Source organism: Bombus terrestris, chromosome 15 (assembly GCF_910591885.1).
Source record: "Bombus terrestris chromosome 15, iyBomTerr1.2, whole genome shotgun sequence".
Classification (NCBI taxonomy): Eukaryota; Metazoa; Arthropoda; class Insecta; order Hymenoptera; family Apidae; genus Bombus; species Bombus terrestris.
In genome coordinates, this window is record NC_063283.1 from 7,233,273 (window position 1) to 7,250,648 (window position 17,376).

Here is a 17,376-nt window from a genome sequence, read left to right on the forward strand (position 1 = left end):
TGCTGCCAGGCATTCATCGTTGAGCTTCCCTGAAGAGGTTTTAACCGTTTTAACTCAGATATTGCCGGATTGGTCTTCTTGAACCACTTGAAATTGTATCGCATTTTCGAAGTGTTTGAAGGTTCTGTAGGTTTGTGTTCAATTGTAAGAAACTGGTATTTTATGTTGCCGGTTGAGGTAAGGGATTCGATAAAATCACCTTATCGATGTTGTGGTAGCAATGTAAGTGTATTATGTTATCCTCTGTTCGATCTCTAATGTTAGAATCTTTATAGGACAAATTTTTCGAGAGGCTGTTTTTCTGAAAGAAAAATTGCTCCTTCTAGAAAGAAGCTATAATTCTATAAAATATTTCCATTGCAAACTAAGAAACAAAAGATTATAGTTTAAACTTATCTCTTGATTACCTACAATCTACGTATTGATTGTAATACTAGAATCCTGGAATATTTCAATCAAAGATCACAAATTTTATATTCATATACATACATCCTTTATAATAAGATGCAAAGTAGAATAAAATTTATGTTCCAATAACGGTATAGCGAGGTTTGCAAAATTCTCGTACCGAACCTTGGAAAACTCGGTGAAATCGAAGTGGTTCATACATTTTCCGCACACGTACCATAACAAAGTAGCGATAACTTGCATAATCGCGAAAGATTGCCACGATACATAATTCGCGAATTATTTACTTTCGACGAAGTGTGTGTGTGTGTGTGTGTGTGTGTGTGTGTGTGTGTGTGTGTCAGAACGTCGATTGTGTAAATAGTAACTGCACGTGCATCGAGCTGTCCTATACAGGCGTTCAAATCACCGAGAAGTTCGACAAGATTTTCGTGCGTCCTTGTTCGAACACGAATTCGCGAAAATGAAATTTCATTGCGAAGGAAACTCCGAGCGCTTGGGACAAGCTGAGTGAAATTGGAATAGAAATCAGGCCAACGATTTACCAACTATTTACCAATTATTAGCAAACTTGCAGCTTTCTGTTTCTTTTCAGTTTCTTAAAACTCGTTTCGGTTAGTCGGGTTACATGAATTCGAGCAAGCTGAATTCATTTCACCAGTGCCAAGACATTATTTAATTTTATTTGACATCAGTTTTTTAAGTTTCTACGATCAAATCAAATCAAATTGAATTTAAACGTTCGGTAGGAATTTTGAATTATTATTCTACGAGTGTTGCTAAACCGTGGTTATTAATGTAAATATAAATTTTTATGAATATGAAAATCTGGATGGAGATTCGTTTCACAGTCTACATATCGTTATTTTTCTTTTTTTTTTTTTTTAACATTTAATAATTTATTCACAATCTCAGCGTTACGGATATTCGCACGTTACATCCATACCTGTTTGGTTGAAGTCTCGAAACTTAGTCTTAAAGATTTGAGATTTATACGTAATAAACGGCTCGAGTTCTCACTAAATAAAAATTTTATTTCTTTTTGTTGATAGAAACATACAGCTACTAAATATACTACTAAACTTGTTTCGAAAGTTTCTTTCGAAATCCTTCAGATTTTCCTGCGATGTTACACGTTACAGTGAATTGGATGAATCAGGGAACGTGAGTCACAGCGTGAGAATGTTAATATTCACTGCAATTCTCTAAGGTATATTTACATATCGTGTTAGATTTTCATTTGCCTGCGCCGAATAAACTTAATTACTCTATGATAACACAATCATTTCTAATTAGATACATATATATGTTTCGTAACAGGCATAAATTGTGCCTCTTATTAGACAGCTCAATGCTCATTAATATCAACATTCAACAAACTTGCAGAAACAAAGTGAAAGCCATTAAGAAGCAGGTTTTAAATTCCTTTCTTTTTATCGGTATAAAAACTGTTACGTTAGACACTTTTGGCAAAATTAATGTTACAGCAGGTTGAATCAGTCCACTTCTTTTTATCGCTAAAGAATTTCTTTGATCTTCGATTTCTCGTCTTAGCTTCACGCTTTCTTAAAACTTTGAAGATCCTATTTATCGTCGCAAGGAGACCGAAATTGGTATTATAAGTTTCGAACAATTTAGAGGATCTAATTATAGTCGCAGATGTTCCCCATTGGTTAAAAGTTAATGTTCATGTAAAATAAAACTGTTTTCTGTTTGCTGCGATCATTTACGACATTTCCATATTATTATTCATGAGCAAAAGATGCTAGGTGCCCAGTGTCAGTTTGAACTCGACTGAAGGTTACTTTGGTGTCTCCTAGGCAGTAACGATATGCGCAATTATAGTTATTCTCAAGAAATACCAAGGTGACATTACCTCAACGAGAACAAGATTCACCTGCGTAAAATCCAATGTTTCGTTTGAATATCGTCGAAATTTGATATTCACGTTCGCGGGCTCGGAATTCGAGTTAGGAGATTCCTTTCTATTCACGCTATGCATCTCAATCATTCTACGTAGTTACAGTGCCGATGTTTGATGAATGTGTCGTTTTAGCAAAAGAAAAAAGTAGCATTCATACCTATGCCATTTTAATATTTGCCATTTGTCGAACAGCAACAAAGTTAATACTATGCTAATTATTTACAAAGCGGATGACCTCATCGGTTTTTCTGACGTCGAGATACATTCAGCGACAACATGCTGTGCAACTGCTCCCTGCAAAAATAATCGACGCTCGTCCTTACTTTCAAAAATAGCAGCAAAAATATATTCGATACTATATACCACGTATGGTAGGTATCTCTTCATTTTCTAAAAAACCGTTTTATTGCCAAAATAATCTATATAATATACGCGTGGTTCAGTAATTACTGTAACGTTTCAGCAGTTACACAAAAAAGTTGTGCAAATTTACACAAAATGATTGAGCGTTCGTAGATTATGCACGGGACAAATTTCTCGGAAAATAAACCGTCAACGAAAATGTTTAACGGAAAATAAGCAGTTACATCGATCTTCAAACTAGTAGTAACGTATGGCATATTGTTAGTTACAACGCGTATGTTATTGGTCCGAGATATTCTACAATGCATATCACACAGCTCTGGCATTGTTTAATAACGATAATACACTACAAAGCTTAACACGAATGGTTATAAATATATTCGATACTCAATAATTGTGATATGTTATCATAAATCTGGTTTCGTTGTCTCAGCCGCAATTTAATTCAGCTTCAATCAACACCAATTTAGTAGAAGATGAGGCAGATTAATTTTGATTAGGCTAGGTAGAAATGCGGCCGCCTAATACGCAGATAAACGATATTAGAACTTTGTGTGTCTATTGTGAAGCATCTCTCGTCAGAGCCAAAGTACGATATAGTACAAAAACACTTGTACAGGATATAATTTTTCCTAATATATCTCGGAAATTGAAGTGGAGCCGTACGTGTAAGGAAAAGTTGTCCCGAATGTTGATCTTGATTACGTATTTTAATAACCTCGAAATCAGCGAGTTCGTTGCTTTGTAAATTGCTATTAATAACATTAGCAAATATTAGCTCATTAACCTATGATTTACATTCGAGAATTTTGGGCCGAAAACGTAAACAAGTTCGCGCGGTCTTCGAGCTATTCGCACGACTTGTCTAGGACATACTACGGGCTAAGCCCGTAATATTTACGTTTGGCCCGATCATCGTAGGTTAAGTGGTTAATAACGCGCAGAAATATAAAAATAGTGGATATTACTAAATCCAGTATCGTAGAAACGTAAAAGTAATAAATACCTTCTCACTTGCAAATTTCCATGTTACCTAATACCTGCATTTAACAATATCCGCTATTCATCGTTTATTTTATTTACATCTTTTTTAATTGAACGATATATTTCGGGAATGCACGACACCTTTTGATGTCTTTTGGTCGACGATAAAGCGAGAGGCACGAGTTGAATTTGACATGCGTTAGCCTTCATTTACTGTCAGGAACAGTAGGCTTGTAAAATCTGCAAGAGCAAAAGAACGGGCAATTTTTCCACGTCGACCTGTTTTACTTCCTCGAAATAGTTTCTCACGAGCGAACTGAATCGGTCGCACCTCAGATGTAGATAATCGTTGCGTGTTATACGAAATCGCCAATGGAAATGAATTATTGATCGTGCGACCTTTCCTTCGTCTTACGGTGCGTTCCGCGCTGTTCATGGGTCTTAGAGAATGTTTTCACATTGTCCGAGTTTTGTTCATTCAGCTATAATCGCTTTTTAATCACCGATTCAATGTTAATATTCTTCGGAATTATCATTTAATGTCATTCTCCGCTGCAAGCGTAATTGAACATTCGTTTCTTTATTTTTAATGTTACAACCAAATGTATCTCTTTGTATCGTGGACTCTCCTCGCGATCGTAGGTTTCGCGTAAATTCGTCTCTGTAATTGCGATTTTACGCGTTAGAATAACACAAGATCGATCGAGAAGTTTGAAATCGACGTTCCGAACCATACTAATCGCCATGAAAGAAGGAAAAATAAGAACATTTCAACAGACTCGGCAAATCGCACCACTTTCGTTTTGTTCCTTCTTTTATGATTTATCCTACCGTGTAACGACGTAACTACGAACGATCAAATCTTTCCACTAGCAGTTTGACTTCGTTCAATGGGCCAAACGGACGCCTATTTCCATATTCGCGTAGCAGCTGCGGCAGCAACGATAAAATATGATTTATGAGCATCAGACGTAGTCTTTTTGGTAGACTAAATAGATAGCCATTCAGGGTGCTCGGCTCGATGTCCTTCGGCAGGAGACTCGGAAATCTGATTGCGACACGCGTAATTTACTTATGTTCTACGTCGATTGCGTCGAAACATTCGTGTAACACTCGGCTTAATTTCTTAACGTCTTAATGAGTCTCGCTCGATGCGCGAAATTGCAAAACTCGGTGATACTCGCGCGATCACGCCGGCACATGTATGCAATTGCACGACAAAATCCACGATTTTGAAGAACTGAACAGATCTAGTTTTTAGTCCCAGTAATTTTAGTTCAATGAACAGACGTGCACGATCGACCTGCAAGAAGACTCCTCAGCGTGCAGGAAAATGGCAATTTCGTGAAATCTGTTTGTTTGCCTCGAAAAGAACTCGACGATTTTTACGTAATCCTTGTTAGATTAATTCATTGATTTTAGAATGTGCAATTGTAATATGGAATGGTCGGGCTGAATTAATTAAAAATCTCCGAAACGCAGGAAGACATGTAGCACATACGTAGCCACACCATAGTGAATAAAAGTCACGAACGGCGCAAGTCAAATTGATTTAGCTAAAAATCTCGATCGTTGCTTTAGAGGACATTTCTTATAAGAAAGAATGGAATACGCGGCTGTATGGATGTTTCGAATCAAATCAAATTCGATTTTATTATAAATTTTCCAGAAAACTATGCAGTTGCATAAACATTTACAATTTAATGATATACAACGATCGCGTGCATTTCCGTCGTGCAACGTGGTGGCCGATACGCTTTGAACTTTGATTCTAAAGAATACGAGACGCACGAAAGACGCAGAATACGAGGAAGGAGAGTGCAGTCGGTTCGCTTTATATGGATTACCAAGGAAATGGTTCGATTGAAAGACTCTAATGTGATTAACGTGCTTGCAAACGATGTGAATTACTGGTGTGACCTTGAAAGAAACAGCTGCTGTTTGCTCGGAAACGTTGTCCGATGAGTCAAGCTCGATTTATAATCCATCTATCTTGATCGTGTGATTAGAAATTTCTTAATATATCAGTGTTTGCTATTAAATATAACGCTCGATAGCTTTTCGTTCGAATGTTTCATTCTTTTTGTTGATATAGAAAATTCACTATTTGATTTGTTCATCTAAGGAAGTAAAACGTGGCAGGAATCAAGACAAATTAAACTTTCACGCGCTGACTTTATTCACACTGCAATTTGATTTACAGAGTGCGCTTCCGACATAATCGGACGAAAGCTGTTTCGAACAAGAGTTGACCAGACATTTCAATCGACTACAAATTGCAATGTTAAGAACTTTAGAAAAAATTTCACATCGATGAGAAGTTAAGGTCGTCCTCATTTCTGTTAGTAGAAGAGACACTTATCTGTTTACAAGGTATGCTGTGTAATGTGGCAGAACCGATCAGATGATTCTGCACGCGAAGATAAGTGAAAAACAATATATTTTTGTCGGGTTGGTACTTGAATTATTTTGGAAAATTCAGTAGACGCGCGATCGATCCTATCGACTGCACAGTTCACTATCATTTTTACTTTATTTCTAGCTTTATAATTATGGTAATTATCAGGATTGGCATATTTCATATTTATTCTGAAACGGAAAAACATCGCTTAACAATGTACGACAAAATCGCTGATATTGATCAGGCGGATCTCGTATAGAAAATAATTCTAAAAATTTATTATCTGTCGCCGCAATTTTTCTATGAACTCGATCTATAACGAATGCACTTCGTTTCTTGTTAACCAAGTTGTTCGTCATAAGTTGAAGTGAGTTTTTAGTGCTGCAATTACAAGCATATTATGTAAAATCCTATCGTTAGATCGTGTAGATAAAAATCATTCAATAACATTACGCGTATGAAATATATTTCTTTCGTACTTATTCATATATCTCAGACAGACATAAAAATGCATCTTCGATTGTAAAAACAGACAAGCAAATGCCACTGCTTGTTTTGACATTATACGTCTGCGTCTATCCTAATAAGAATTTTTTATTCTACACACATTCTGCATATAATATCATTTTTATTGTATAGAAACGTTTATTTATTATTAAATAATACAAGCCAGTCGAATTTTTTCTAATAATATCGTCTAACAATAATATCGTCACCTGTAAACGTTTTTACTGACAGCGAATAAAATATCATATCTCATAATGAATAACGTCCTGTTGCCTCTGCTACGCACAATTATGAGTTACACCACGTGAAAAATCAAGGCATTTAACACGTATAAGAAACTCTTTAATTCTTTTTTTATATCAGAGGTTGTCCAGTGACGTCGTTTATCGTGCGGCAAAGGAAATGAGGCCGCAAGGAAAGAATATGTGATCATTGCCTTGATGCGGCAGCCTAATTTTAAATCACGGCTGAAAGAGTGAAAATTGCTGTTCAACGATATTGTAAATTCCTATTGTGAGTTTCTGTTAGAAAGGAAAACGAACGTTTACGCAATCGAGAGCAGGATACTAATATCTAGAAAGATGGTTGAAACCTCGAGTAAAGTCTGAAGTTCGTTTATGAAAAATTGTGCAAATTGAGAAAGTTGCAATGGAAAATAGATCTTTTCAGTCAGCAGAATCGAAGAAGCAGAAAATGATAAAAATAGGAAATTTTACTTTCTCGGATAAAGAAGCGTAAAAAATTTCGCGCGATCATTTCCATCATTCCAGATTTTTTGACGACGTCCTGAAAGCCGATCTCCTTGTATTCGTTAACCGAACAAAAAGAGACGATTACTGAACGACGTAATGGACTATTTTATCGAGTCGAGGAAATTGTAATCCTATCTGATTCAGATTGGCTTCTTTCAGCCGATTACGTAACCGCTTTTTACTTTCCTCACGAGGATTATTACCGGCGTAGAAAGAGCCATGGATTAGGAATACTTTCCATTTCACTGGCCAACCATTTTGTCCACGATCACTGAACAGAAGGAAGGTCGGTTCCGGAGATAACGCAATGTAACAGCGTCGAAAGTTTGCGGAGAAATTATTGAAATTAATCAGTTTGCCTCAAGTGTCTTGCCTGTTATACTATGCCTAAGCCTGTTTACTGGGTTGTTTTTTAACACTAGAACTATCGCCGTGTAATATACGTTTAAATATATCACATACCTAGATGAACGTAATTCAAACGAATATGATTTAAATAAAAGTGAAGGTTAATTTTATATTTCCGATAATTGCGAAAAGAAGAGAAAAATCTGCGATGTACCACTTTAACAAACTTGGTAATTCTAATGTCAGAAACACTGAATTGTTCGTCGAATCTCTAGATAAAGAAATTATTAAGTTCAAGACGCTATCAAACCATTGAGACAAGATTTTAACTTGTTTTTTCATATTCTGACAGACTAATAATATATTTGATTGAGTTGAACAGATTTCTGCCGATTGCTTTCTTTTGTGGAAAATTACGGTCGAGTTCGGTTCGTACATGCGAAAACCGCATGTGTATCTAACGTGACATCTATAGATTGTATCATCAGTGGTACGATTGATTGAGAGTCACTGGCATAAGCGATAACTGTTGTAAGAGTAAAGAAAGGCACGCAGTCAGACGGGTATCGACGAAATTCGGTGTTAGAAAACGGAACCTTGTGAAACAATGGCACTGACACGTTTCGCGGTGAACGACAAGGTCGGCCGGTACGATGGTAAACCAGTTTTCATTTTCAAACGATCGGTATAGCTTACGATGAATATAAAACGGCTTGTCCTCAACTGAGAATCCTTCCGCTATGATTAACGCTTCGATAGATACGTCAATTACAAATCGTTCCGAACGTTTATCGCTTGACATCGCATTTGTGGAGAACTCGATACAGCTAGCGTCAAGCTGAACATTAATTATTTGAAGTCGATGTTTTTGTAGATTGATAATTAACGTTTGAACTTTGCTTCATCGTGAAAATAAATTCATTGTAGAAAAAAGAAAGGGAAGAGGAATTGTTCTTGTTAGATCGAATAGATCGCAGTCTGATTTTTTGGACGAATACTGACAAGGTTATGTCATTGAATTTGGACATTTTTATCATCCTTCCTCGTCGTATCGTGAAAAATCGAAGCAGAAAAATGTACATTTATTATTTACATATATTATTATTTATTTATTTATATAGTTATTTTACGTTTAATAGAGTATTTAATGTAGTATTGTAAGATACCAAAAAGTCTCTTCTTTTTATCACAGACGAGTATACTTGGTGTTTTCTATCATACACGCACAGCACGTAACATCGAACTTTACGAATTCAAAGAAATCTCAAAAAACCACACTTTATAATGCAAAAAAAAGATTCCTTGGCGATCGTTGAAGCGAGGACAATATCCTGTGAATATCCTTTTGCATTATTCACAAATCTTCAATCACTGTCAAATCGAATGTTATTCAGCCACTTGCGCATTGTAATGTACCGTTTTTAAATCATCGTGACAAATTCAACCCAGACGCAGTATTCAGGAATTTTTAACAGATTTGTTGACTGTCTGTTATCACAAACGAAATATTGTATTTCTTATTAGCGTAGTATTTTTTCCTTCTAATTTGAATAGGTACACGAAAAATATTCGCAGTCATCGTGTGTTTAACTTTGTTATGAACGTTGGAGTCTTTTATAATGAAAATTAACGTATCACATTTTTTTTCCAAGTTAATTTTTACGATATAGCTTCTTAAAAAAAAATCAAACCTCCAAATTTTTAAAAAGCGTTGTTTTTACATTTATTGTAATTTACGAATAATATTTTAGTATTCAAGAAAAACGGCAGGGTATATATTGGAAAATATTTTGCAATCCCTGTAACAAATAATGTACATATATACATGTAATTATTATGCTTGAATGAAATAAAAAGATAGAAATATCTATCTTTAATAAATCAACAACTGTTCGCATTTTGTAGAATTAACAAAATTTCATAATTTATTACCAATCGCAAATAAAAAGAGAATGAGCCTCGTTCTATTTGTTACGATTTTGCCATCTTGCGGTGAAAACAATAACTGCGTACACTGAAGGTAAAGAATATAAACTAAACTAAACTATTGTTCACACTTTTTTACAACTTATTTAAAGTACATACACAGCATTTCATGTGGTACTTCACTACAAAAACAAATAGTTTATTACTATATTTAATTTTATTAGGCCTATAATTTGGAATAATACAAAATTATGGCATACTGAATTGAAATATTACAAATATAAATAAATATATTGTAAAAGTAATAATGATTATGGTATTCGTGTTAAAATTGTATGTATTACAATTATAATTTTGCAATATTTGTTATAACATGGTCCACGTGGTGACGTAAATCACAGTTGTGATCTTAAGCTTTTATTTTTAAAAAATTATCATTTCAAACCGGCTTCTTTTGTTTTTTCACTGCATTCTTTGACGGGTGCATTGTAACCTACTTATCAACCAAGCGTATATGCGTGAATTTAACGACATAATACAGTAGTATTGTAGCTTACAGATACAAGATCGCGCTATACAATAAATCGCAACAAATAGATCGAGCCATTTCACTTCCTTAGCGACTGAACAGTATTGGTCAATTTGTCTGATCACTAAAAACCATACTTCCATTACGGGAGTTGTTAGATCTGCGTATACGACCGTGGATGTAACATTCAATGCTTTTTCGCGTCTCACGTTTCCGAGGTTACCCGACGTTCCATACAGTTTTCGTATCGCATGCGACGTTATCGATTCGGTACAATAGTGGTTTAAATTGCAACTAAACTTTCCTATGAAATAACAGATAAGGTATTTACCCAATTAGTCAATACTCAATTGTATTATATTTCTTCAACAACGTATTACATATGATATAACTGATTGGAATATTGATTTCGCGCAGAATCTATTATATTCTTAATGTTCCCTAATTTTAATGCTGTATAAGATTTTATGTAATTTTAACTCAAACCAGTAGCATTTATTGAACCGATAACGTCGCATATGGTTAAAAAATGGTAAGTCTCAAGTAACGGCAGAGAGGAAATTTCTTCTCTGGTAATGGTATTCCTTCAGTATGTTAAGGAAAGCGTAGACAGAGAAATAAAACTGGAAAAAGGTATATGGCATCTCTAAAAATTTAGAAACGGCTATTCTCGAAAGATTGTTGTGGATGAAGAAATGGACGAGTGTGTAATAACTAGGTCGTGGTACGGAACAGTGGAGATGAAGAGTATGCAACGAAGACTCCTTTTTAATTAATAAATAGCTTTTTGCAAAAATTAATAAACATTTAAGCATGAAATTTTGCACACTTTTTCACAATAACAAAAATTATATTTTCACAAAGTATCAATTTTGCATTCTTAATTTTACACGAATAATTAACAATAGAAGATAGTGCGATTTTTGGTGGTTGTTACGGTTTGCCAATCATTTCTCTAGTGAAGTGTTCAAGTAAACTTTAATTTGTGGCGGCATCGACCACGGAACTTTCCAACGGCTTCGCGATACAAAGAGCTATACCGTCAAAGCGCAATACCGACGTGCCCAATCTACCGTCGATATCTCTATGTTTCTTTCGCCGAATTCTCAGAAGAACGCATACGCGGCGACCGCCGCGGTACATCTAATAAACACACGTGTAGTAGGGATATCGAGGGGCGACAAAGGAAAGACTCCGTGGTTTCGAACAAAAGTATCAATTAGTCTATCTCAAGCTGCGAAGTACGACAGGTCTCGTTATAAGCCAACCATTAACCAAACCTTGATTGTTATATTTTCGTTTTTAATTGTTGATCGTTGACTGAAATTGTTGCTTCTTTATTTTTTATTAAACTTTTATTAACAAATCCAGTGTAGTTTTCCGTACGTACTCATTCCAACCACCTCTATTCTCGTAATAGAAATAGGGGATCAATCAGTTCATGGCGTCGATTGTTTAATCGTAACGAGAATTTACGACTCTCGTTGACGCGTTATCTCGCAATTGCGTCTCACCGCGAACGGTTAAACATTTGGTCCTTTGCTGCCGGATCACGTGTCAGTGAAAAGTGCACTTACCAGTGCCACAGTGACCACACAGTGCCACGTGAATACATGAAATCAGCCGTGAAAGCGTTATCACTACAGCGAAGCCAATGAGGTCAGGAGTGTGTCACCTTCGAAGAAGCATAACCTACTGGTCGAGGAACGCAATCACGCAGCCTCCCGCCTCAGCTGGACAATCATCAATTCAAAGCAGTCCAACAATTTCAATCACACAACCAAACGAGTGGCCGAGGGGTAGGAACGCCTTTCTTGCTGAGCATCCACGCGACCTCGCGCCAACAACTAAAGGGCCAACTTCCGCAAGGACACATCTTATACATCATACGAGACACACACGGTGACGAGCAACATTTAAACTCACAACCACAAGGTAAGCTCGTTCAGTATATTATCTTTACAATCCGCTATACCAATGGAAGACACGGATAAAATTACCTCCTTGCATCAGAAACGAGACTTTCAAATCGGCCGATTTACTCTTATCGAAACGACTCGATGAATATGAACAATCCAACCAACCGAATAAGAAGGCCTCTTTAACGGCCCATAAGACACTACTCGAAGACACGTGGAAACAATACAGACGATTCCAAGAAGAACTAGAAGATTTAGGCGAGGAGGACGACGCGCGCGTTCTCGAGATAACAAACACATATTACGATCTGGTAATACGAATACACACTCTCATGAATGATGCACCAGCATCATTATCGAAATCTCCAAACTGCGATTCATCTAATGTCGCCGAGCCGACATCTATTAAGTTACCAGAAATTCATTTACCTACTTTTGACGGTACTATCGAGAATTGGCATGCATTTTACGACTCCTTTTCGTCCACTATAGATCAAAACGAACGACTTACACCCGTACAAAAATTTCATTATCTCCGATCATCCTTGGCCGGAAGGGCCGCAAGAAGCATTCAATCGTTAGACATCACAGAGATAAATTATTCTATCGCTATTGACGTGCTTAAAGAAAAATTTGACTGCCACCGTCAAATCTGCATGCGCCACTGGGACTTGATCTGCAACTATCCACAAATAACGACGGAAACACTCGAAGCCATAGAAGACTTTCTCGAAACGATCAAGGTAAATCTCCGAGTGTTAGAAAAATTAGGCGAACCTGTCACATCAAATGTCATCCTCGTCAAAATACTCACATCAAAGTTACCTTCGTCCACCATTCGCGAATGGCCGCTGCCATTGGTGCGCTCACCTTACCCAATAAAAGAATGCCCTCTCATACACACTTGATAAACTTTCTTACAACACGTGCGAATGGCGATCAAAACAATTTCACTTCAAAGGAGACAAAAGGGGCGTGCGACCAACGTCCCCGTCAACGACCACAAGCGCCACAAGGACACGCATTTATCACATCCCAGGCGCCGTCAACCTGTCCCACTTGCCAAGGATCACATTCTATCTGGAGGTGCGATAGCTTCAAATCAAAATCCCTTCGCGAGCGCCTTCGAGAGGTCAAACGAGGGTCCTTATGCATGAACTGTCTCCGGAAGGGGCATACAGTGCGAGATTGCCACGCCGGGTCATGTCGGGCGTGCGGAGAACGCCATCATATGATGTTACATAGGGCAAAACGATACTCAGGGTCTCGTTCCAGCACGCCCAGTCCAAAATCCTCTCCTTCAAACAGTCGATCCACAACACCTTCTTTGTCACCCCCTTCATCACCCACTCGCCACAGACGACACACGACAAACCACAGATCGGAAACACCACGAACAGCCTCGCCTCCAAGCCCATCTTCGATCGAACATACTAGACCAACAGCATCCAAATCACTATCCAATGACATAATCATCACTGCACAAATCAACATTTTGAATGATAAACATCAACCAATCCGTTGTCGAGCGCTGCTCGCCTCGATGTGTGTTGGACAAATCAACCTAACTCAGCCAGACGAGCCTGAACTGCGTCTGCAAAAAACGCGATTCGGTTGGGTAATCGGGGGGAGCTCAAATTCCCAAACCGCGACAAACACGTTTCACGCATCCACGACGGTTTTACAAGCAGATCTCGCGCGGTTTTGGGAAATAGATGAAGGACCCTCGATCAAACACCTCTCAGAGACAGATCGACGATGCGAGGAACACTTCCAAACCCACATCCGACGCATCAGCGAAGGACGATACAACTAGTATTGTCTTTTGGTAACGGGTGCTTTCCTCAGATATAGAATCCATACAGTACCCGGGCCCCCTAGGATCATAGGGGTTGGAGAAAACGCCCAACCATCGCACAAGGCACCCAGTACCTTGCTCCCTGGATTAGCTAAGTCTGCAGGGGCTGTCGCTCGTCTCAGGTCGAACGGGGCACATTCTAAGCCCTCCCGTCTCACCAGGACTGTTCCGGAGCAGGTGGGACGCTGCTCATCCGCCGAAGGCCATTCGGTGGAGCCAATCACCTTAACTCGGCCCTCTTGCCAGCATCTTGGCCATCAACCACTGCCACCACGAGTCCATACCCATTAATTGGCCGAGCAGAGGGGTCGCTACTCCTTTCGGGCTGTAACTCGACCGCCCGTGGTACCAACCTTAGTCGTTGGTGGGACTATCGTATGGATATACGGCCACGTCACTGCCGGCCGGCGACCTGCTAACCGTGCTCGGCAGTTCCAGATGGGACTCACGTAAGCGGGACGCTTGTCCCGACGGTCCCTCTGGCTGCGGGAACGTGGGTTTGCCAGCCCCCATAGGCTCGCAAAAGCGAGCCCTCCCTGCGGGAGCGAAGGACGATACATGGTCGCTCTACCATTCAACGATCGGCTTCAATCACTCAGTTCCTCTAAAACGATGGCACTTAAACGACTTGCTTCGCTCAACCGCCGATTCCAGCACGACAAACACTTCGAAACAGAATATCGAACGGTATTACAGGAGTACCTGGCATTGGGACACATGACGAAGGTCAACACCAACCACTCCGACGCTAACGGATACTACTTACCTCATCACGCCGTAATCAAGGCATCGAGTCAAACCACTAAACTCCGTGTAGTCTTCGATGGATCGGCACCAAGCACCACCGGACTTTCACTAAATGACGCACTTCACACAGGACCCAAGTTACAGGAAGATTTATTTTGCATACTAATTAGATTCCGTTCTCATCAATATGTACTCACTGATGACATCGAAAAAATGTATCGGCAATTCCTTGTACGACCAGAGGACCGAAAATATCAAAAGATATTATGGCGCAGCGCGAGCGGAGAAACCGAAACATATCAACTTAACACAGTAACGTTCGGTTTATCCGCAGCCCCGTATCTAGCTATTCGGTGTCTCAAGCAACTGGCAGAAGACGAGGATCATCGATTTCCACATGCAGCGCAGGTACTGCAGCGGGATTTCTACGTCGACGATGCTCTCACCGGAGCTGATACAAAGGACGAAGCCTGTGCACTTAGAACGGAACTCGCAAAATTACAATCGTCAGATCAAAGTCTACGTGGCCATCTTTGTATGCCTAGCAGTTAAGGCGGTACATATCGAACTCGTTGACGATCTCACGAGCGAAGCCTTCATCGCCGCTCTCCGTAGATTTATCGCTCGACGAGGACTTTGCTCCACCATCCATTCTGATAATGGCACCAACTTCATCGGCGCAAACAACGAATTACGGGAGCTTCATGATCCATTACAATCGGACGACCACAACGAAAAAGTAAACGCGTTCCTAGCCAATAAGCAAATTGAATGACGCTTTATCCCCCCTCATTCCCCGCATTTCGGTGGGCTATGGGAAGCAGCGGTGAAATCCTCCAAACGCCATCTTAAACTCGTCGTCGGTAACGAATTGCTTACATTTGAACAGTTTAATACACTCATTATAGAAATAGAATCTATTCTCAACTTGCAACCATTAACTCCAATATTCACCGACCCAAAACGATCTCTTAGTCCTCATTTCCTTAGTCCTCCACTCCCGGCATTTCCTCATTGGCGATTCACTAATCAGTTTGCGTGAGCGAAATTTCAGAGACCTTCCAGATGGCAGCATATCCAGCAACTCAAACAGCATTTTTGGAACCGTTGGCATAAGGAGTATCTGAACGAGCTGATCACCCGCAACAAATGGAGCAAGGGTGGACACAGCATTCAGGAAGGCACAATCGTCATCCTCAGAGAGGACAACGTGCCCTCAATGCAATGGCCTCTGGGCCGAGTTATCAAGGTCCATCCAGGTGCCGATGACGTCATCCGGACAGCTACAGCTTAGACGGCAACGAGCATTTTGGATCGGGGCGTCAAAAGGCTTGTCCCATTGCCAATTCAACACGATCTCGAGAAATCCGAACAAACCAGCGATCGAGACGAAATAGGCTCGGAACCTCAAATAACACCACATCTCGATATTTTTGATCGGTACCCTCTCAACGGGGGGAGGATGTTACAGTTTGCCAATCATCTCTCTAATGAAGTGTACAAGTAAACTTTAATTTGTGGCGGCATCGACCACGGGACTTTCCAACGGCTTCGCGATACAAAGAGCTATGCCGTCAAAGCGCAATACCGACGTGCCCAATCTACCGTCGATATCTCTATGATTCTTTCGCCGAATTCTCAGAAGAACGCATACGCGGCGAAACGCGTAACGAAAATTTACGACTCTCATTGACGCATTATCTCGCGATCGCGTCTTTCCGCGAACGGTTGAAACAGTGGTTTTTACTTATTTACGGCTTAACAAACCATTATCATTTGAAAGGGAATATTCTCTTTTCTTATTTAAAAAATATTTATACTTGTCTACCTCGAGTAGAAAAGTAGATATGAACTTCTTGCAGAACCGTACAGTTAAATGCATTCCTGTAGCATGGAACTCAATGGGTTCTTGTCTATGCTAACGTGTGCTATTTTCAGCACTTGGCCGCTTGGCGCAGCACTAACCTCTGATTGTACATATGTAATTCATATATTCGTCGTAGCAAATCATAGAGGGCGTAAGAAACACTGAGTTTTTCGTGGTTGATACACCAGGCACAGTACTTTTTGTACCTTGTCAGTGTCTGTACCTGGTCAATGACTACATTTACCAACTTTTCAGAATCTGAATAAATTGGCAAGCGATTCAAAATACAATAAGTTAAGACTGTTTCAATTAAGCAACAAACGTTATCAACAAATAAATTCAAACGATATCTTTAAATATATAAACATGATCCACGTAAAGTGTTCCATTAATTTTCGTAATGAAATAGCAAATGAGAATAGTAATGTTTTTCGAAAATACAGTGATCTTCTAACAATTTTCTTAAAAATCATTATTCATTCATTCATTTATGTATATATATCTTAATTTTTATCCACTTCTTATAAAGCAAGAAGTTGCTTCAGAGTTGAATTTCATAAATCTTTCTCTATGTATGTTTTAAGTTTAGGTTATCATGAGGTAATTAATTTGCATAAATACAAACCAGGGTGATAATTAATACTGTTTAATACTATTTGTTTACTAACCAATATTTTAAGCGATTGCGCCGTGATTGTTTATCGTATGATGTGATTGAGGTAGTCAGACACAGATGCAATCACATCGAGTATCTCAAAAGCCTGGGAGAGAAAGAGCTACCTTCCCCCTTCTCGTTGGATGTACTCACACCTGAAATAGATACATACCGACTGTATACCGCTT

General features: G+C 38.9%; 2 protein-coding genes and 1 long non-coding RNA gene across 3 annotated transcripts; all 3 read left to right on the forward strand.

Annotated features, from left to right (window-relative positions):
• Window positions 1–6,378: 6,378 nt before the first annotated feature.
• LOC125386459 lies at window positions 6,379–8,949 on the forward strand. The gene is made up of 2 exons (XR_007226620.1): window positions 6,379–8,763; window positions 8,880–8,949. It is a non-coding gene; the product is annotated as an uncharacterized LOC125386459 (long non-coding RNA).
• Window positions 8,950–11,353: 2,404 nt separating this feature from the next.
• LOC105666598 lies at window positions 11,354–14,111 on the forward strand. The gene is made up of 2 exons (XM_048412344.1): window positions 11,354–12,077; window positions 12,156–14,111. The coding sequence occupies exon 2, from the start codon at window positions 12,906–12,908 to the stop codon at window positions 13,875–13,877; it is 972 nt and encodes a 323-aa protein (XP_048268301.1). The 5' UTR covers window positions 11,354–12,077; window positions 12,156–12,905; the 3' UTR covers window positions 13,878–14,111.
• Window positions 14,112–14,531: 420 nt separating this feature from the next.
• On the forward strand, window positions 14,532–15,218 carry LOC125386440. Its single transcript, XM_048412763.1, has one exon. The coding sequence runs from the start codon at window positions 14,532–14,534 to the stop codon at window positions 15,216–15,218; it is 687 nt and encodes a 228-aa protein (XP_048268720.1).
• The last annotated feature ends 2,158 nt before the right edge of the window (window positions 15,219–17,376 follow it).

Coding starts and splice junctions, on each gene's coding strand:
- LOC105666598 (XM_048412344.1), top strand. CDS start 12,906: ATGGCCGCTGCCATTGGTGCGCTCACCTTACCCAATAAAAGAATGCCC.
- LOC125386440 (XM_048412763.1), top strand. CDS start 14,532: ATGGCACTTAAACGACTTGCTTCGCTCAACCGCCGATTCCAGCACGAC.